Source organism: Mustela nigripes, chromosome 2, assembly GCF_022355385.1.
Source record: "Mustela nigripes isolate SB6536 chromosome 2, MUSNIG.SB6536, whole genome shotgun sequence".
NCBI classification, from domain to species: Eukaryota; Metazoa; Chordata; class Mammalia; order Carnivora; family Mustelidae; genus Mustela; species Mustela nigripes.
Window position 1 is genome coordinate 135937507 of NC_081558.1, and position 23122 is coordinate 135960628.

A 23122-nucleotide genomic window follows, 5' to 3' on the forward strand; every position below is an offset into this window, starting at 1 on the left:
CTTTAGGCTTCAATTTCTTAACCTTGAGGCATAAAAGGCTTATTTTGATTTGGTTAAATGGGCTACTAAGACATTAAAGCTATCTAAGTCTACTAGCTTCCTTGTTTAATTAATAATACAAATATTAAAGTATTCCTATAGAAGTATAATTACTTTCCCTCTTCAAGAAGGGAGGAGAAAGTTTAAATATAAACCATACAGTTACAAAGCTCTTAAGTATGGGGACATCTGGGTGCTTCAGGTGGTTAATCTTCAACTCTTAATCTCAACTCGGGTCTTGATCTCAGAGTTGTGAGTTCAAGGCCTGCATTGGCCTCCATGCTAGGCATGGAGACCACTTAAAAAAAATAAAAAAGCTCTTAAGTATGGAAATAAAAGACAGAGAATCTTTTTCATAAAGTGGTCTCTTTTAGAGAAGTAACACATAGACTCCCCTGAGGTTTCGTTAGTTGTTTTTTGGTGTCATTCTTCCAAGGTTCCTCTCAAGGCAAGTGCCTTGTTCAAGTGCAAGTTCTTTCACATCCAAATTCCCTAAAATTGTCACTAAAATTCCTTGCTAAAGGTATGCCAGGAGGTAGTCCAAGTCTATTAGTAACAAACCCATGAAAAACTGCCTATGATCTATCAAATGTAAAACACTGCTGTCTGTCTCAGGCTTTAATGTTAAGCCACATGACTACTGACCTGAGACACATGTAGTTAGAAGGCAACATGGGTAGATAGAAGGGCTCTCCCAAAGCAAACTTTTCATACAAGCGACAAGACTGAGGAAAGTTTTCATAGACAAATAATATAAGATGGTGGGCAGGTAGCCAGAAGATAGGAGATGGTGCTTAAAGTCAAATTCACCAGAAGACACCAAAGTCTAATCAGAACCCCCAATCCCCAAGAGACAATAAGCACGACTCTGGAGACAGAGAAATCATCAGAATGCAGATTTACTGCAAATTCCATGTAATCAGGGACAGAAGGGACTCAAGAGGTCTCAGATATGTACATTATTACCAAATTGAAGATCCTAATTCACTGCAGTGAGGGTCTAGGTCACACTTCAGTAGAATCTCTAAATTGTCCCAGCCCTATCAGCCTAAGACCACTATCTTAGTCTATTCAGGCTGCTACAGCAAAAATACTAGAAACAATATAGTGGCTTAAAAACAATAGAAATAGAAAGGGTAAGGGAGGGGCGCCTGCGTGGTTCAGTTGGTTAAGCATCTGCCTTCAGCTCAGGTCATGATCCCGGGGTCCTAGGACTGAGTCCTGCACCAGGCTCCCAGCTCGGCAAGAAAACTGCTTCTCCCTGTCCCTCTACCTGCTGCTCCCCTGCCTGTGCTCTGTCAAAAGAGTAAAATCTTAAAAAAAAAAAAAAAAAAAAAAAAAAAAAAAGGCAAGGGAGCTCTCTAGTGTCTCTGTTATTAAGACACTAATGCTATTCAGGAGGTCTCCACCCTCATAAGCTAATCACCTCCCCAAAGCACCATCTCCAATTACCATCATCATCATATTGCCATATTTAGGGCATCATCTGATTACTTTTTTTTAAGTTAACATATAATGTATTATTTGTTTCAAGGGTACAGGTCTGTGATTCATCAGTCTTACACAACACACAGCACTCACCATAACACAAACCCTCCCCAATGTCCATCACCCAGCCATGCCATCACCCCAGCCTCCTCCCCTCCAGCAACCTGCAGGTCTAATGTGCTCCTCTCCAGTAAAGGAGAATGGAGTCATAAAGGCAGAGTAATGGAAACCTATCACTGAGACTGCCAGGAAGAACTCTAATGTAGCAAGGAAAGGAATCCAACTTGGCCTCATTGCCAAGGCCACATTCACCAAACTGTTACTATCTTTCTAGTCCCAAAAGATCCAGGGTTTCAGAAACATCAATGGTTATCCACAAGGGAAAAATAATATGAACTACAAGCTACAGAGAATCTTCTTTCTTATATGGTTGACTTCAGCAGCATGGTAAAAATAATTCTGAAAAGAGGACATTTCAGCAACATGTGGATATAAAGAATTGACATTTACTCACTCTATGTCACATAGTTTTATGAGTGGCCCCTTATGAAGCTCTGTGGCATAAGAAGAAATATATATTTAATTCAATTTTTATTTACTTTCTATGATAAACAAATTGGGAGAAAAAATAGCTGTAAATACTGTAACTGCTATATGTTGCATAGAAGTTATATAGTTTTAATATTCTTTTTTTTAGATTTTATTTATTTATTTGACATACAGAGATCACAAGTATGCAGAGAGGCAGGCAGAGAGAGGGGGAGGAAGCAGGCTCCCTGCTGAGCAGAGAGCCCGATGCGGGGCTCAATCCCAGGACCCTGGGATCATGACCTGAGCCGAAGGCAGAGTCTTAACTCACTGAGCCACCCAGGGGCCCCAGAAGTTATCTAGTTTTAAATACATTTATTAAAGTGTGTTTTCATTTTTGAATATAATGATTCAAGTTATCAGTGTAATGATTTAGGCAGAAGAGTATTACAGTGTCTATTCTATTGGGATTTTGCTCTATCAAGTAAATTTATGCAAAAGTGTTATTTAGAATTCAGGCCTTATGACAACTTCCCAATATGTTATTAGTATACCAATGTATACATAAGAGGAAAATGTTAACATCTTTAATTAATACATGCTCAATTACTTTTTGTGTTATAAAAATGAATTGACATGTATGCATCTTATCTTGTAACTAATTACAGGCATGAAACACACCAACTAATAAAATTAATAGGATACAATATGGAAAATAGGAAAGGATAAGCTCAATCACATAGTTCTATTTCAAAAGTGAAAAAAGTAAGATATTAGGATTACAAGGTGATAGTGGATTTTCTGGTCTTTATTCCTCTGAAACAACAAAAACTTAAGGTTAAGATTTAATATTCTCATAAACTTCAAACTTTTTCTAAAAACAGATTAATGCTTGAATTCTAGAATAAAAAAAGCTAAAGCTGAATTTTTAAATGGTATAAAAGGGAACAACTGAATTATTAAGTACCTCGCTCAAGAACACATATCACCTGTCAAAGAAATTTTGAGACAATCAATCATTCAGGTTTACAGAATACCAAATGCATTTTTCTAAATGTCACAAAAAGGCTGAGCAGAGTTTCTCCAAGGACATTCCAACTTTAGAATGTTAACTGTGGAGACAGATTAAGCTGTTTGTGGGAAAGGAGAGCAGAAATATGCTACCTTAAGAAGTTAAAGAGAAAGGTCAATGTAAAGTCTGATGAATGTTAAGAATGTGATGTGGAACAAAAAAGAATACACTATATAATGAAATTATAAGAATAAAACTCATATATTAGCGATTTAAAATCTCCTTAAAATTCAGAATTCTTTGATTTTAAGGTAATTTATCAAAATAATTTCTCATAAATCAGTACTATATAATTTTGCTTTATTTTTAAAATCTTAAGCTAGCTGGCTATATAACACATGAAATCTGATTTAAATTATTGTACCTTTCTTAGCATCACTGTGGTGGTGTGTTAGTGAAAACTGAGACTATTTTTTAATATTTTACTTTCTTATAACTAATACATATGATAAAACTAGCTCTATATTCAATATTGATTATATAAAAGAAAACACAGCCAATAGGAAGATAAATGGGAAAGCAAAATCAGCCTTAAAAATTAGTATGTTTTAAAGAAAAGAGTTTATAGAATGTTTAGCAACTTGAATTGTTGAAAATTAAAGTTTTATTCCTAAAGTATGGACAATATAAAGCTAGCACTTCCAAGAACATTCATATATCAGAAGAAAGTTAAATACAGTACTGATTTAACAAAAGATTGGTCTTATATGTATTACCCAGCACCATTACTTTCTCTGTTAAAACAATCAAAACTAAAGAAATCAAATGCAAGGCTATTTATTTTTTGTTGATTTTCACAGGTGATCCTTTGATGTTGAGTTTGTCCACAAAAACATTTGATCTTCTTCCATGTTCAATGGCTGGACTTTGATGAGGTTTCTCCCTGAGAAATACAATATGAACATTAATACCATTTTTCAAATGGTAGTTTACAAATCAATACAAACATGAGTAAAAAATACTTTTAAGTTTTATCTAAGACTTCCACAATAGCTTTGAAAAACATATGGGAGATTATTTCATTCACATTTAAGAAAGCAACAGCTGCTTTCCTGAGATAGATTTAACTGCTTAACCATGCTATCCATCTGACTGGCAGCCACTAGCCACATCATTTACATTTAAATCAATTAAAATAAAATGAAGTTTAAAATTCAGTTCCTCAGCTGTATCAGCCACATATGAAGAGTGGTTCAATAACCACATGTGTCTAATGGGTGCCATATTGGACAGTATAGATACATAACATTTTCACTATTACAGAAAATCATTCCAGAAAGGGCTATTGGACAGGGCTGGTTTATAGGAAATGCCACGGACAGGGCCACAGATTTATGGATCATCTATAAAGAGTATGCTTTCTCTAACAAGGACCTTATTTCATAGTCAAACTTAGCACTGTATTTTTTTTTTATCAACAGAGTTTCCAAACTGAGACAAATATTGCCGGAAAGTAATATGGGAGCTAATTTTCTACAGAAAGTATTAGGGCTCTAAATTCCTAAATAAGTATTTAAAAATAAAAGATCCTAGCTCATGAAATTCTGCACAAGGCTTCTGATTTACTTGATACCCGCTTGTCCACCGCTGGTTCTGTGAAGCCTTCCACCTTCTGCAGCAATCCTCCACTCTCTTAAGGCCTAGAATAGATTTCTATTTTAAGGCCTGGTGAGGCCTCCCTCTCTCTCAAGTGTAAATTTAATAGGAACTAGGTATTGTTTTCCATTTTTTCCCCCAGAGAACCAAATTAAATTCCAACTCTAGAATATACACAAAAACCTCTATAATCTTTTTAATTTTTTTATGAACATAAAATGTATTTTTATCCCAGGTGTACAGGTCTGTGAATCGCCATGTTTACACACTTCACAGCACTCACCATAGCACATACTCTCCCCAATGTCCATAATCCTACCCCTGTCTCCCGACCCCCCTCCCCCCAGCAACCCTCAGTTTGTTTTGTGAGATTAAGAGTCACTTATGGTTTGTCTTCCTCCTGATCCCATCTTGTTTCATTTATTCTTTTCCTACCCCCTAAACCCCCCATGTTGCAACTCCACTTCCTCATATTAGGGAGATCATATGATAGTTGTCTTCCTCCGGTTGACTTATTTTGCTAAGCAAATGGCAAGATTTCATTTTTTCATTTTTTGATGGCTGTATAGTATTCCATTGTTTAGATATACAACTCTTCTTTATCCATTCATCTGTTGATGTACATCTAGGTTCTTTCCATAGTTTGGCTATTGTAGACATTGCTGCTATAAACATTCGGGTGCACATGCCCCTTCGGATCACTACGTTTGTATCTTTAGGGTAAATACCCAGTAGTGCAATTGCTAGGTCATAGGGTAGCTCTATTTTCAACTTTTTAAGGAACCTCCACACTGTTTTCCAAAGTGGTTGCACCAGCCTGCATTCCCACCAACAGTGTAGAAGGGTTCCCCTTTCTTTGCATCCTTGCCAGCATCTGTCATTTCCTGACTTGTTAATTTTAGCCATTCTGACTGGTGTGAGGTGGTATCTTACTGTGGTTTTGATTTGTATTTCCCTGTTGCTGAGAGATGTGGAGTATTTTTTCATGTGTCTGTTGGCCATCCGGATGTCTTCTTTGAAGAAATGTCTGTTCATGTCCTTTGCCCATTTCTTGATTGGATTATTTGCTCTTTGGGTGTTGAGTTTGCTAAGTTTTTTATAGATTTTGGACACTAGCGCTTTATCTGATATGTCGTTTGCAAATATCTTCTCCCATTCTGTCAGTTGTCTTTTGGTTTTGTTAACTGAAAAACCTCTATAATCTTAATGGTGTGGTTTCAGCACAGCTATTCCAAAGGTAATCCCAAAGGAGGCTAAAGTTTTGGGAAAAGTCTTCCAAAATATCTAATACCTAATATAGGTGCAAATAATGTTAAGTATTACACAAGTATCTAAAAATGCTTTTACCATTGACTTGTAAGGGGAGTTTTGTTAAGCCTTTCAAATACAGCCCCTCCTCCCTTATCAGATCTCTAGATACCAATATCTTACCTGGCATGAAATGTATAACTCCTCCTACATCCAGATTAAAATTTGTTTTAAGAAGAACTACATTATAATATTTCACTTTTTCTTAAAAGGATTTTAGCCTCTGTCTTCTGAAGCATAGTTTGCTAGTGAGTTACTAATCATGCAATCTTGAAATATTATTGGTTTTTAGATACAAATTCAAATTTGTGTGGAATGCTCAGATATAATATAAAGTCATTACATCCTTCAAAAAAGATACCGTTGATAGAAACAACGGATGTTAATCAAAACTTCCTGACAGAAGTAAAATTACATTACTTTTCTTCTAATTCTTGTTAAAAAAATATATAATTTGTTTTAGAAATAATTTTACCTTCTTTTAAGTTCTCGGCAGCCTGAATTCTCATGACCAACACTTCTCATCCTAGGGTTTTCTATGTTGCGCCACTGTCCCACTGGTTTGTATTTCAAAATCTCATTTTGCCACTCATCATCAAAAGCATGAGCATCACCTACATTAAATATCAAAATAAAGAGGCAAGTATTAATATATGAACTGTCAGTAGCTGCCTTGGCTCCCACATACTTGATTCTGGCCTTGTGCTTCCCTCAGCCTAACCTCAAGACAGAGGCAGGGAACTGCCCCAAATATAAAGGTCTTTGATTCAGGGTACTATTTCCTTTTTTTGCCTATTCTTCTTTTATTCCTATTCATAATTTGGTTATTGATGATCTGGTTTTTCATGTATTTGCCTGCATATCATGTTATTCTACCCAATGAACCCTTTGACTCAATTACACTGAACTTATACTCTTACTTCCTGGGTCATCTTCCTGGTCTGTACTTGGGCACTTCTATAACTAGCACTTCCTATTAACCTCACCATTTTCCTGCATAACTTGGCCTACCTCACAAGCTTCTGTTCTCAGTTTCCTAAGACAGGTTACTCATCTCAACTGTCAATTTGTTATGAATTAGGCAATCTAACTTCGATTAACAATAGGTAAATGGTAATACTTGTTCTATCAGATGGCGTTTATAATAATAATGTGTTCCCTCACTAAATTTTTCTTCAACGTTTTCATTATTCTTAAGTACTCTCTATATATTTAATTATGACAAAACTATAAAGGTTAAAATTAAAAGTTAAGATGTTGTAGCTTCCATCTCATTGCATAAAAATAACTTTGTCCAAGCCAACCCTAAGAGAATTTTTTTCTGAAATGATACGATAATAAACCATTTCCATTTAAAAAATTTAAAGTGACAAAACACTTTTACTCAAAATACTTTTGGAAAGTAGAAGATGAATTTAACCTAAAAACTATAATAAGAAGAGTTACGACACTGCAAGGACTTATATGCATTGAAGAATGAACATAAAATCCAGAAAAAGGAAAGATGTACTTGAAATATACATGATATATTATCTAACAATACAAGAAATTAAAATCTTATCTATACAAAAACTGAAGTGCCCAATAATAATGAATGTTTTAAATAAATGATAGCCCATTCACAAAAACTTTTAGGTAACCATTTAGAATGTTTTTGAAAAACATCATAGGTAACTGTTTTCACAATTATAATGGTGAATTAAAATAGGCACAATATAAACTACATAATAAAATACTAATTTTTAGAAAAAGTGTATGTGTTTACATATATGTAAAACTACTGGGAAGAAATATACTAAAACATGAATAGTTGTTTTGGATTGGGATTATGGATAATTTTAGTTTTCTTTATTCTTTTTTATACTTTTCAAATATACCTTAGAAATACATAAAAACTCATTTTGCCTACTGGCAATCTTACTAATTGACAATTCAAAAGATTCCATTTTCCAAGTATAGAACAAAAAATAAATAACATTACCAAAAATCAATATAAAAAACAAATCTCTATGAAACAATGAAACCCCAATTTTATTACTTTGATAAGATCGTCCCTGGTAGTCCCCACACATATTATTCATAAACTACCTCAAAATGACACCTTATGGAATGTTTCTACAAAAAAAATTCATCAAGTTCTACCAGTACAGATGCTATTTTAAGAAGAAGAATGCTATTTTCCGTGACAACTTACTTTCATTCATATTGATGAACTCTTGATTGACCTCTTCATCTCCAGTCTTGTTATTCTTTGACTTTTTAATGACATGAGCTCGGTCATGAAGATGATGACCAACAGCCATTTTTTCTAGCCCACTATCGGAATCTCTCATTGCTTTCCTAGTTTCCTTTATCTGAAAAAATGAAGAAGATAAAAATTAAAAATTATTATTTAAATATATAGAGAATGGATATAATTCTCAACTCCTCAGGACCTATTTACTAATAGAGGTTAAGACCATAAATCTACAGCTCTAAAAACACTGGGTATTACTTAGTTCCACTACCAATTTGCAGTAGAGTTGTGGTAATAATTCTCTGATATTTTCTGAACTGCTTAAAATTAATGTTTGGGCAAATAGAACCAATATAATTTGAACTCTTTCTAAGTTGTAATCAAATAGTATAACAAATAATTAACTATATAAGACTTAGTGCCTTCAACAGTGTCTTAACAGTTTCATAGTTGGGAGTACATCCCTATAAGTAAGGGCAACTGATTGATAATTCAGCAGTCATGTTGATCAGCTTGAATCTCATGGCTCTTACATATCAACTCTATGGGTTATAAGAATATTCATGATAGCCAAAGACTATTAATATTAGCATGGTTTGCTGCGGGATGTCTACAATTAAACTGTTTACATTTAAGATGTATGTCACTTATAGCAAGTGAAAATGAAAATGTCTGCACTATAACAAGAGCATCATTAAAATTATGTCTTTTTTTTTTAAAGATTTTTATTTATTTATTTGACAGAGAGAAATCACAAGTAGATGGAGAGGCAGGCCGAGAGAGAGAGAGGGAAGCAGGCTCTCTGCTGAGCAGAGAGCTCGATGCGGGACTCGATCCCAGGACTCTGAGATCATGACCTGAACCGAAGGCAGCGGCTTAAATTACTGAGCCACCCAGGCGCCCTAAAATTATGTCTTTATATGTAAGAGCTATTCATACCCAGTAAACAGGCAAACTTTTTTTTTTTTAACTATAAGTACTAATGAGGAAGTGTAGAAACGGGAACTCTCATACCAGGCTTTGTGGGAGCCAACTGTTTCAACCACTGTGTGAGAGTAACTTAGTAATTTTTACATAAAGATGAAAGCACCCACCTCCTACAAACCAACAATACTGTTCCTAAAACATTTGCACAAGAAGACATGTATAAAGATAAGTAAGTGAAAAATCAGAAATACCTAAATATCAATCAACAGAAAAATAGTTTAAAAACTGTGGTATATTGATATTTTGGATAATATAGAAAAGTCAAAATAAATAAATAGAGTTGCATATATCAAGCTGAATAAATCTCAGAAGTATATGCCTGAGCAAAGTCAAGTTGCAGAGGACACATTTAGCATGAAACTACATAAAGTTTAGAAACCCATAAAATAATTCATTATATTATTTACGAAGCATACATAAGTAATAAAATTACAAAAACACACATGAGAATCATAAGTTTGAGATACAAGAAAATGGTTCTTTTGTGGGGAGGGAGTGAAAGGGAAAAGGAACCAGGGAGGAATAGTGTACTGAAAGCTTTAACTGCATCTAGTATTTTTGCTTAAAAAGAAAACAAAACAGGAAAGAACTTAAAGCAAATAGAGAAAAATGTTATGATTTGACTAAACTGGGTGGAAGGAATATGGGTATTTATTATATTATTTTCTCTATCTTTTCCATATTCTTGAAGTATTTCATGAGTTTAAAAAAATTCTTTTGCTTCAGATATAAATTGAAAATAGATATTTATTTCATGAGACAAAGACTTCTTTTAGTGTCTACTTACCCGGTCAACATGTAAAGGTAAGAATAAACATCAATAGATATTTACATGAAAAAAGGCTCTGAGGTGGGGGTGGAAGGGAGGACAAAGAATGCCTTAACTAAGTAAATACAGTTAGTATTACTGTTCTTCACAGTGATATGTGTCTTCTTCCCTCATCTCTACCCCCAGAATACCAGATCAAGCTTTCGTAATTAAAATCCAATACAGGTGACCTATCATTCCACAACTTTATAAAGCTCTAAGAATGCTCAGAAAATACTTACTCCTCCTGGAGCCCTACGGGTTTGAGTTGAGGCCTGGAAAACCTTTGGTGGTTCATTTCCTACTTTGGAATAAGTCATAACTGAGGAAGAACTAAATGAATGTCCATTTGGATCCACTGAAAGGTGACCCTAGAGGTAAATATAAATTTTAAGTCCAGAGAGTTTAGTCAAGTATGAAGAATTGACATCGGATGATTCAAATAAGTAACAACACTAGTTAAAGTACTACCAAGGATACCAACCATATTATCAGGATGGTATATCCAAATGGCACCCCCAGGAAGGACCTCATTTCCTTCCATTTTAGGTACTGATTCGAACTCTGCTTGTGAGGAATAATAAGTGACACACTCAGAGATCCTTAAGTCTTTGTGATCAAAGACTTGCAGCTTAGATTTAAATACAGATGCTAAGCCCTGAAGCCTATGAAGCTTTTATAATCAGTGGTTGACCCCTGTGTGCAATTTTGCTAACACTGAGGCAATTAGCCATACACCAAGAAGTTTCATACCTCCTGTGGGTACCAGATTGCTAGATTATGAAGATCATTAATAATGCCCTACATTTGGACATTCTGAAATGGTCCTTAGATTCTAAACTAGATGATTAAAATGAGTCTTCTTCATATTGAATCAAGTTAATTTTTTGATTAACTTGATTCAATATGAATATTAATATTGTGAGTAGAAAAGAGTATCAGTACTAGTTTATAAATATTTGAACTCTATTGATATAATCCAATGCCTAAACATATTTCTGAAATTTCTGTTTTCAGCTTTTTAAAAGAAAATACTAAAATTTAATTTCCTAGATGCCACAAAGTATCTTTAAGTAGACAAACTAAAAATAATTAAAAAGCCTAAATTCATATAAAAATATTCATTTACAATAGTGACCTTCAGCAAGACAAATGTTTTTGAGGTGGTTGTGTTTTTCAAACTCATAGGTTATGAAATCAATTTGTTGGATTGTGAGCAGGATTTTAAAAATATGAGCTAAAACAAAAATATAAGCACACAGTGTAAATAGTATGATCATTTTGTCACAAAACTTTTGTTTCAGGTTTTTTAATACAGTACACAAGTATTATGTACTGGGTCATACTGTTAAGATATATTTTTTAGTCACTGTGGACCATGATTAAAAAAAGTTGAAAGCCACTATAATATAGGATACCAATAACTGAGAATAACATTCTCATCAATTTTTTAGTACTTACAAAGTTTCTTTGTAATTCCTGCATACTGTTTTGCATATTTAACATCATTCGGTCCATTGCCTGAAAAGGGTTGACATCTGTACGCTACAGGACATTAGGAAGTATGTTATTAACTATAAGTACAACACAAAAGAAGCAAATCAACCTTTCCAAAACAGCTGAAAAACTTTTTTTTTGATTTACGCAGTGGGAGCCCATGCAGCAATCGGCCAGGCAAAGATAATTTAAGAACTATACAAAAAAGCAATTTGTTAAAGAAAAAATGGAAGCATATACAAAATCTCAAAGAGCCAACATTTAAATGATTAGGGGGTTGCATCACTGTAAATACATGCATACATATATGTGTATACATACACACAGGAACATATAAATATAAACACACATTTACCAACTTTCTCATAACAAATTTAGTTAATATTTAAATACTGAGCAGTGTATTCTGGGCTGGGACAATTCTAGCATAGACTAGTTTTCAAGTTTTTCCTTCTTTCCTCTCAATATCTCACCATGCAAAGCAGTAAAACTTGGGTATAAGATACCAATGTCACTTCCACCAGTACAACACAGCTGATAGAAACTGCCTCTTTAGTCTCCAGCTCTCTTTTACATCGTAAGAGGTTCCAAGTAATAAAGGTTAATTCCCTCTACTGTAGGCCTGGAATTTGCTGCCTACCACAGAAGGCTCAGTAGAACATTCGCTTCAGGCATGGTATATGCTTCTTTAGAAGAGTAGTTAATTCCTCTAGCACTGATTTCCTAGTCAAGACTGATTTTGACTCCCAGGGGACATTTGTTAATATTATATTCATTTTTGTGTGCCACAACTGTGGAGGGTGTATAACTGTAATCTACTGAGTAAAGGTCAGGGACCCTGTTAAAATCCTACAAAGACTAGGACAGCCTCCCTAGAACAAGAATTATCTAGCCTAAAATGTCAGTGGTGTCAGGGGCTGAGAAGCTCTGCTCTAGAAAAATCTGCTGTTGATTTTAAGTTTTACTGTTAGAACACTCACAAGAAATTTAAAAAGTGATGCACACATTTTAGTGCGTCACCTGATGCATTGTTTACTATTATAAAACAGAAGGAGTGTTTGATTCAAGGAATTCCTCCACTCAAACAGCAGTCTTTTAAATCCTGTAAGGCACTGTAGTTCAATGCCCGTATTTCAACTCCTCTAGAGATTCTTTTGCTGTATGCCAAGCTGGGACTCAATAAAGAATTATCAAAGGCCTGTCTGTGTCCCTGCCTTCCAGTGGGTTTTATTACTTGTAACAATGGGAAACAGATGGGAAAACCAAATTCTTCTTTAGAAGGGCACTTAACACCATAGGGAAGAACAAAGGCACATTTAGGAGATAATGATATCTTTGGATACACAAAGAACTGCAATAGAATAAATCTGCATTTCAGAGATTCAACACAATTCGGGAAACATTCTGAATGCTTTGTTTCATCATCGGGTTGAGAAATCATGGCTATAAAAGAGATACAATTCACAAGAGTTGGAAGGGCTAGCCCAAATAAGAAGAGGGAGAGAAGGAAGAAAAGATAAGATGTTAAGGTATATTCAACCCTTTCCACAATTCACTGTCAAATCAGCCATCCCAAATCCCATCTGTATTTGCTGTGGGGTGGTGGCCCAACACCTTGGAGTGACAAAAAGTATCGGTACAATTTAGAGCTAAGATTCCAGTGGGCTCCTAAGGCCTTTGGGAACTTTGTACACAAGCTCTTCTCTCTCCCTGAATGTTTTTTATCCTGACTCTCAGCATAGTTTCTTCTCATCATTCCAGTATTACCTCCTTAGAAAGGCCACCTGCAAAAGTAATCTCTGCTTCACTTCCCATCTCTCATTATATCATTACCCTGCTTCATCTCCTTCATAGTACTTTGAAGTACTTCATCTGAAATTATTTTGTTGTTTATTGCCTGTCTTCCCACTCTAGAAATCATCTTTGTGAAGGTAGGGCTATTTTTCTGTCTTATTCACTACTATATTCTCAATACTTTAAAAATAATTCCCTTGCACATAAGGAGGACTCAGTAAATATTTGCTGAATGAATGAACAAATCATCTCTAGCTTGGCTTAAACACATACATCCAATTGTTCACCAGATAAATCCACCTGGACATACTACAGATGCCTCAAATACCAACACCCCAAACCAAAATGATCTTTTGACCGTCCCTGCTCTCATATCTGTATTGTATGAATGCACTGTTCCTTACCTCAGTGGTATTTTCACGTAGCTAATTCTTCATGCCAAAAAGTAGGCATAATACTTTCCTTTTCCCTCTTTACTGTCCTTTCAACCCAGTAAATCCCCAAGTTTTACCCATTTACCTCTTTAAGTCTCAGATGAGACACCATAGCCACTGCCTAAATAGAAGCCATTACTAATATTTCCCAGAACACTTTAACACTTTAACTCCTGCGGTCCCTTCTAATCTTTCCTTCCAATAATCTTTCAAAAATGAGAATGTGCTTCTACTACCATTTTGGTGAAAATTCATCAACTGCTTCCACTATTCTTAAGATAATGTCTAAAGTCCTTACCAGGCCAAAAGAAGTCCCTGGTTACCATTCTATCTCTATCTACTCTCCAACTCATGCTCCAAAGCCAAGTGATCCAAAATATCTTTGAGCTCCCTAGCCACTAAGTCTATGCATGTGCTGTTTCTTCTGTGTTGAACACTCTTTTTCCTCCTCTCCCTGCTTTTCCTGGCTAACTCCTATTCATCCTTAAGGTTCCAGAAATCTCTGATAAATCTCCACACCATCACCCTACCACCCCAAAAGGTCTGGGTAAAAGGCTTTCTTCTATCTGTGCTTCCACAGCATGCTGAATTTCCTGATCATTTTACTGATAACTCTGGCTATAAGTGGTTTTTTAATTTGTCATTCGTCCCACTGAAACTCTGGTCAGAAAGGACAAATGTGGTTCATCCAACTTTAAGGAGACAAATGATTCAAGTCTAACACGGAAGAAACTTTTTCATAAGAGCACAGATGCATCCACAGATAACTCTGGAACATTTCCTATGCATCCATAGGAAATGTTCCAAAGTCATGCTATTCTCTGCTACTCCTCAGGCTGCTTTTCAGTGATTAGAAACTAGCATCACAGAAAAGAAACAGGAGTAGGAGAAAAGCTGGTTGTAGACTAGCCATACTTGGATGTGGGAAAGGAAAAGCAGCACGTACAAACTAACTTTAGAGTCCTAGAAAGAGCAGACAATCTGAGCTTCTCCAAATGTGCTCCTCTAGCTATAGTTTGGTGCTTTTTCATCTTTTAGAAAGTCATCATAAATATGTGAAAATGTCCAAACTTTCAAACAAACTATGGGGATCCCTTTTGTAAATCAAGTAAATATTTATCTATTAAAATGTATTTTTTCTTTCTTGGAAGACTGATTTTGTCTATGTTCATATGACTTAGTTCAGAAAAAACATGCCTGAATACTCTTAAGATTAATATATAAAACAGGTTTCAGTACAAATTCCAAAAAGCTATTTTGAAAATAAGTGAAACTGCATGCCAATTCACTTTTGCCTGAGTTAATGAAAAATAAATATTTGTCAGAAAATATTGTTAAAATGGTTTGTGTCTCATGATACGAACCATACTGCCAAAACTGCCAAAAGGCACAAGAGAATTCATTGCCTAGAAAAAAATCCAGTTAATTTTGGTTGACTTTTATTATATAATAATCCCTGAAAAAGAAATGTACTATATAATCACATAGTTCATAACTTAACAAAGTTTTAAAACCATTTAATAAAAAAATCATCAAAATATATTTTAAAAAACTAACCACTTATTATTCATCATAAAGCCTGTAGGAGCGTGGTAGGTAAATAGGGAGACCATATACTACTTTTAAATATGACTACTGTAGTATTTACTAAAGGCAGTTGAATTTGCTACAGATTAAGACAAACATTTGTCAAAGGAAATACAATTTCACACTAAAATTAATTAAAACATAAGGTACAATGATTAATATCTCATATTTCCTTTGCTCAACTGTTCTGTATTTTTAAGAGATGAGTTAATCTTGCTCATAACTGATTAAAAATAAGCAATTATTTAAATTAATAACATTTCAAAAGTAGAAACACTGGGAAAAAAAATTAATAAATATCTCCCAAGAACTAATACATATAATAAAAAATATAGACTTCAGAAAGGATCACACATGGATTTAAAAATATGTAGGGTCTTTGATAGGCAAAAGAATGTTAAGTATAATTATCTAATAGTTCACAAATTGTATTCCTCAGTAGGTAACAGAGAAGTAAAAATAAAATTTTAGACATACATATATACATATTAAAAACTTTCATTACTTGGAAGTTTCAAATACTGAAAGTAAAATTTAAATTTTGGGGTAAAGGGTATATATAAGGTTTTACCATCATTCAGTGATACTTTTCTCCTTTGTAAATTATGCTGAAAAATAGAGAAAACTGTATATATATTAAATTTTATAATAAATTATATCAAATTATATATATCTGTACTATATATTTAGAACAGTAATCTCCAAAGTATATTATTATAAGTGTATTATCATCAATACTATTTCTTTACTTTCTTTTCACTGAAAATAAAAACATTGTAGATTCTCTCTGGCACCATCACTCAATCTAAATGTTAGATGGTCACATGTCATACCGTGAATTAAACTGCTTAGTTAAATATATTTACAGATGAAATTATCTAGTTTCAGGGGTGCTTGGGTGGCTTAAGTCAGTTGGGCAGCTGACTCGATTTCAGGTGCTGTCATGATCTCAGGGTCCTAGTATCAAGCCCTAAGTCGGGCTCTGCACCGAGTGCTCAGTCTGCTTGTCCCTCTTCCTCTGCTCCTCCCCCCAACTCCCACTCATGTTCCATCTCTATTTCTAAAATGAGTAAGTAAAATCCAAAAAAATTTTTTTTAAAAATCAAGTTTTAAATAAAACTAATCCTCCCAAAATGGAAAAGTGGCTTAAAAAATCCCCCATAAAGAAGTCATGAACTGAAGAAAATGCTAATAATATAAACAAGAAAATAAGAAAATAGCATAACTGATGCTTCCCCTACTTTTGTAGGAGTCTCTGTTTTCCTTCATAAAATGGCTGATAAAGATGACAAATGTTGGAGGGCCTAGGTGGCTCAGTTGCTTGGAAGATTAAATTTATAGATTAAATTATCTAGTTTTAGGGGCACCTGGGTGGCTCAGTCACTTGGGCAGCCAACTCTTGATTTCAGCTTCAGGTCATGATCTCAGGGTCATGAGATGGAGCCCAACATCAGGCTGTGCGCTCGGCATGGAACCTGGTTAAGATTCTCTCTCTCCCAGGGCGCTTGGGTGGCTCAGTAGGTTATGCATCTGCCTTTAGCTTAGGTCCAGATCCCAGAGTCCTGGTATTGAGCCCTGAATGGAGCCTTGAATGGAGCCCCAGATAGGGCTCCCTGCTTAGTGGGGAGTCTGCTTCTCCCTCTGATCCTTCCCCCTCTTGTGCTTGCTGCTCTCCCTCCCTCTCTCGAATAAATAAATAAAATCTTAAAAAAAAAACTTCTCTCTCCCCCCTCTGTCTGCCTCTGCTCCTTCTTCCCTAAAAAAAGGACAAATGTCAAGTAATGGACCAAAACTAAAGAAAAAAATTATCATGATGTCTATCTGAAATACAGGTTTTCATCCACTATGCTTAAAAGCAGCAGCATAATGGCTCACTGCTTAATGAAAACAATCATTTAAAAACTTATAGTTTAGGGCGCCTAGGTGTTTCAGTCCGTTAAGTTGCAGACTCTTTCATTTCAGCCCCTTTATATCCACTCAGGTCATGATCTCAAGGTCCAAGGGTCCAGTCCTGCGCTCAGCACAAGGCTCCATACTGAGTCATTGCTTAGGATTCTCTCTCCCTTTCCCTCTGCCCCTCACTCCACTCATGGGCGCATGCACGCACTCTCTCACAAATAAATAAAAAAATTCTTAAAAAAAAAAAAAAAACTTTACAGCTTCACTAGAGACAGAGAAGCTTTCTATGAATTTTTAAGGACTAGAACAGGTAGCATACTCAGAAAAGTCTACCGTTCTCTTGGCTGTGCTCTTTTCAAATAGCAGCAGTCTTTCCCATCTTCTGCAGTCAATTTTTAATTTCTGTTTCTACCTTCACATCTAACTGAACTTAGAAAAGTTCAGGTTGGCATAGAGGTCTTTTGTTGTTATTGTTTGTTTGGCTATCTTTTTTTTTGTTTTATTTTTGCTATTACGTTAAGTCTTTCACATTTAGACATACACATATCAAATATATCATACCTATGGGATAAAAGGAGAGCCATTTCTCACCAGTATAAATTATAAAATGAGTTTGGCTAAAAGAGAGGCTGAATGTTCCTTGGAAAATCTGCTGTAACTCTGCTATAAATTTATTTTTTTTAATTTTTTATTTTTTATAAACATATAATATATTTTTATCCCCAGGGGTACAGGTATGTGAATCGCCAGGTTTACTCACTTCACAGCACTCACCATAGCACATACCCTCCCAATGTCCATAACCCCCACCCCCCTTCTCCCAACCCCCCTCTCCCAGCTACCCTTAGTTTGTTTTGTGAGATTAAGAGTCATGGTTTGTCTTATAAATCTATATTTTAAAAATTATTACTGCCCTAGGACAATACTCAGTACTCCTGGCTGGTAAAGGGTCTTCATACAGTTTGAAAAAGAAAAAAGTACACTGATGTTAGCGTTTTAAGACGGTTGATATGATATAATGTCTTTTTCCATTGGGAATAAAATTGTCACTTTTTCCTTCTTCCACAAAAGCTATAAGTAGCTCATTTATGCACATAAATACAAAGTACTATATAGAGCCCTACTTCTGCCTTGCTATGCTTATAGCAAATAGACAAGATATTTCAATGCTCATTGAAAGACAAAATGTCAAAATGTCTTTATAATTGGTATTTCTGCCCTCGATAATTTTTCCTTAGATCTTAATTTTAGACTTTTATGGAAACTGATAGTCCTAAAAGTACAAAAATACAGATATAAATACCACTATTTACTAACTGAAAGAAAACAAATTGAAATGTGAATAACCCATACTGGAATAATAATAAAAGGATTGTGAAAATTTCTTTCATATGGTAAATCTAATTTTATCCATCAAACTTCTTAGGACTATTTGAAACATTCAGTCTCTCTTTTAGCCAAAACTCATTTTTTCTTTATATTTATAATTTATACTAGCAAGATACAGCTCACCTTTTCTTTTCTAATTTGTGATACATGTGACATATTTATGTCTAAGTATGGAAGACTTATGTAATAACAAAATTTAACTAATTAATAGAAAGCAAAACCAGAAACTCCTGTGGATTTTTATTCTAGAACTGCCACTTCTGAGACTAAAAAATAGAAATAAAATAAACAGAGAAGAAAGTAATTAAGATATATAAGCATCTGGGACTTTTTTTTCTAGTTGAATATGTTTGTAACCTCCTAGTTTTGCTTTCAGATAAAACTTATGAAAATATTCTGTAGTTATGCAAGTTAAATACAGTTAAAAGTTAATCTAAGTTTTGAAGGGCCAAGGTAGCCATGCAGAGCAAACTATAGACACGTAAAATAATGCTTTAAGTTTGGCTTATAATATGATCCTAAAGTTTTGGTAGCATCGTGGAATTTCATACAGCTAACAATTCATTTTTAAAGGATTCAGCTTTCCAACAGGTCCATCCTTTCATACAATAGTTATTTCTATAACAAGCATTATTCATATCCTAACATCAAAGATACATATATTCTTCTGTAATAATTTTCTGCAAATCCCATAGGGCCTTCTCACTAACTTAAAATAAAGAACTTACAGTCAAGGAATTTTCACCATCATCATGTCTCATATGATTATGATGAGCTCTTCCTCTACCATCAGAGATGCTGAGCAAGTCTCTTCCAAAGGGTTCAGAAAAACTTCTCATCATCTGTCGCATACTTTCTCGGTGTGCAATAAAAGAATCACTGTTGAAAATACATATCATCCAAGAGTAAGTTTTGGAATTTAAGTCACAAGTAGGTAGCTAAATACTACAAAGAATTATTTTGTGTTGATAGTCTTGTTAAAGAGACAAAAGAATTTAGGCAAATGGAATTATCTCCCAAAGATCCATTATTTATGAATACAAAAACTATTCCATTTCTTATCTACTATAATTAATCTATATATAATAAAAATTCATCTTTATTTAACCCTTATTTTATGAAAATGGCAAATACAAAGTAACACATCTCAGGTAGCTTAGGCCAGCACTAAGGGAAATGGCCAAAAAAAAGGACTGAAAAATACTAGTACCAGGTAGAGGTCATCTTAGGCAGCCTAAAAAATATAAATTCTAGTAAGAACCAATAAAGAATGCTGGCTTATTTATTTTTTAACTCTTTATTTATGAAATATGAGCACTGAGAAATATAGCTAGGTCATGACTACTGTAAATATACATTATTCTAATAGTCAAAAATAAAGCTACAGATCACCTTTATGAGGCTAACTTTTGTTTCTAAGAACTCTTAGTATCAGAAATCACCACACAGAAAAAATATCTCCCATGTCTTAAGATAGCTGTTCTCAAACTTTTTTTGAAATTACCGAGCAACCAATGAGCAGGTTAGAAATGCATATTTCTGTCCCCCCAATGATTTATCTCAATCTAATTTACTAGTTCTGGGTGTGGTTTGTGGACATGCACCCCTGGTGATCTTACTTCAAGTAGTCCCTTCACCAACTTTTGAGGAATAGTATTCCTTCAATATATGTAGTACGTGAATTAATTAGAACTCAAGCCTTTATCCTGAATCTAAATTTCCACTGCAATAAAATGAGAATAATATTGCACATCCCTGTTGTTGAGATTAAAGCATGTAATCTGAAGGCACAAAGCACAGTATCTGGCCCACAGAGTATGTTGAAACTTAATTTCCCTTAAATTCCCCTAATTTCCCTTCCTTTAAGAGAAACTTTTCTTCTTAATTCATTTATGAGTGCCACTCCCTATTATTCTATTATTAATATTAAACACCTTTCATTGAAAAAAGATTTGTTTTATTTAAAAATACATATAACAATAATCGTGTTTTGTATTTGTATAAATACCAGTGTTCATAACCTGATGTTATCCCATTCACAAGTTGCATTCAAGAATGTAAAATTCTGTCTCTGTCAAATAAATAAATAGAGTCTTTAAAAAAATTGTTTGATATTATTAAACTTAAATTCAGTCAGGAACATTATAAACTTGATTATCTAGTCTCTGGTAAACTAATGAACTCACTAATTTATATGTGTGGTAGGCAGCTTCTAAGATGGCCCCCAATGATCCCCTTCCCTTAAGTATGGGCTGGATTTACTGACTTGTCTCCAACAGAATGTGGCTTCTGCTTGGGCATTGTCTTAGCAAGATGACTCACTGTGGGTCAAGCAGCTGCTTTGCTGTGAGACAGCCCTGTGAGGGCTACATAGGTGAGCTTAGATGTAGATTTTTGAGACCAGCCAACAACCATGTGAAAGAACTTGGAAGTAAATTCCCCATCAGTCAAGCCATGAGATGACCGCAGCCTTGACTCACAACTTGATGCAGCCTCCTAAGAAGCCCTGAGTCACAACTGCCCAGGAAAGCTGCTCCTGGATTTCTAACCAACAGAAATTATATAATAAATGTTTCTTGTTTTAAGCTACTAAATTATAGCAGCAATATATTACTAATACATATTATATCTCAAGGAACAGTACATAATACATCTAAAACTGTCCCCATTCTAAGTCTTCAATTATGCTGGTTTTTATCTAAAGACTGGGAGCGAAACAGATGTAAATCTATAAAAATAGTTTGTCTGTAGGTCCTTTTCTGCATTTTGAGAAAATATTTTTTTAAATTTTCACCAAATTTTGAGACTATGTTTGGGATGGTACAAATTAAAATATGAGCTTCTATAAACCTCAGGAGGATGGGGTTTCTCAGACAGGTAGACTTATTATAGAGCAGTTGAAACCAAGGCACAAGAAGCCCGTGAAACCATTGATTAGAAGATATCTCATGTACTAAAACACTGATCCAGAGAAAACCAACTAGTTGAAATGAGTACCTCTTCCCTAATCAAGTCACTAAGGAAGAGGTTCAGAACTAGGTATTGATTGCAATGCAGCTGCTACTTATATATAGCATGTAGCATGTACCCAGGTGAGTAGAGAGAGCTGGGCAAATAACTCTCCCCCAAAATAATGGAGAGAACGTGTAATATATAGAATGGTTCAAATTCAATAAACATTTATCATGTATACTGTGTGTCAAGCACAGAAGTTGATTATTGGTCTAGAGGAATTTACAGTCTGACAGAGAAATGAGACATATGTTTTAAAATTAGAAATATAAAACTTGGATATTAGTTTAGTTAATGTAAGAAATTGCCATAAATTTAGTGATTAAAACAATAAATTTATACTTTTACAGTTCAGGAGATCAGAAGCCCAGAATAGATATACGTGGGCTACAATCAAGGCATTGGCAGGGCTGGGTTCATTCTAGAGGCTGTGGGGGAAAGTCTGTTTCTTCCTTGCCTTTTTTCAAGCTTCTAGAGATGGCCCATATTCCTTGGCTTGTGATTCCCGCCCCCCATTTTCAAAGCCAGCAGCATAGCATCTTCAAGTCTCTCTGACTCTTCCATATTTAAAGGACCCTTGTGATTAAATTGAGTCTACCTGGGTAATCCAGGTTAATCTCTTATTTTAAGGTGTTTAAAATTTTTAGTTTCATCTGTAACCTTAATTCCTCCTTGTCATATAAAATAATATATTCACAAATTCTGGTGATTAGGACATGGTCATCTTTGGGAGAAGGGGCATTATTCCACCTACAACTGATATATTCCTAAAATCACATTATTTAAAGCAATTTCCAAGTATTTCTCTCAGTCTCTATAAAAGTCTTAGAAGACTGAAATGCTATTTAAAAAAATGCCTGTGATTAACCTGGTGCTAGGAAACTAAATGGAATTTCTATGACTGATAATTAAGTGTTCTGGCATATTAAGGTTGGCTAGGCAAAGCTATCATGTTCAGTGGGTTAGGTGTATTAAATGCATTTTCAAATCACACAGTTTTCAGTTTACAATGGGTTTATCAGGATGTTAACTCCATCTTAAATTGAGGGAGACCTGTACTTCTTCTGGGCTCTATTCTTCATCTGTTCTTGTTTTCCCTGGCCTCTGTGGGGCTATTCCTTTCAACCTGAACATGCTTAAAAATCACTGGAGGTACTTATTAAAATACAGATTCCTGAAACATACAACCAAGGATTTTTGATTCATTATATCTGGGGCATGGCCCAATAATCTGCATTTAAGCAAGCATTTCTATCAACCCTAGTGAAGACATTCCAAGAACCTCACATGAATAAACACAAATCTAAACTCTTCAACCATTTAATCAGGGACCTCTGTTCAATTTCAGCTTGTTTTGATACAAACTATCTCCATTTGGGGTGCCTGGAGGGGTTCAGTGGGTTTAAGCCTCTGCCTTAAGCTCAGGTCATGATCCCAGGGTCCTGGAA

The 23122-nt window shown here is 34.8% G+C and overlaps 1 protein-coding gene across 1 annotated transcript in view; it reads right to left on the reverse strand.

Annotated features, from left to right (window-relative positions):
* Positions 1-2624: 2624 nt before the first annotated feature.
* MLF1 (myeloid leukemia factor 1) overlaps positions 2625-23122 on the reverse strand; it is a 32671-nt gene continuing 12173 nt past the window's right edge. Inside the window, exons 2-7 of the mRNA XM_059388070.1 lie at positions 19391-19541; positions 11524-11607; positions 10305-10433; positions 8226-8385; positions 6507-6645; positions 2625-4010 (exon numbers count right to left, since the gene is read on the reverse strand). Of these exons, the coding sequence (XP_059244053.1) occupies positions 3905-4010; positions 6507-6645; positions 8226-8385; positions 10305-10433; positions 11524-11607; positions 19391-19541 (769 nt within the window). The 3' untranslated portion in view covers positions 2625-3904. The remainder of the gene's footprint in view (positions 4011-6506; positions 6646-8225; positions 8386-10304; positions 10434-11523; positions 11608-19390; positions 19542-23122) is intronic.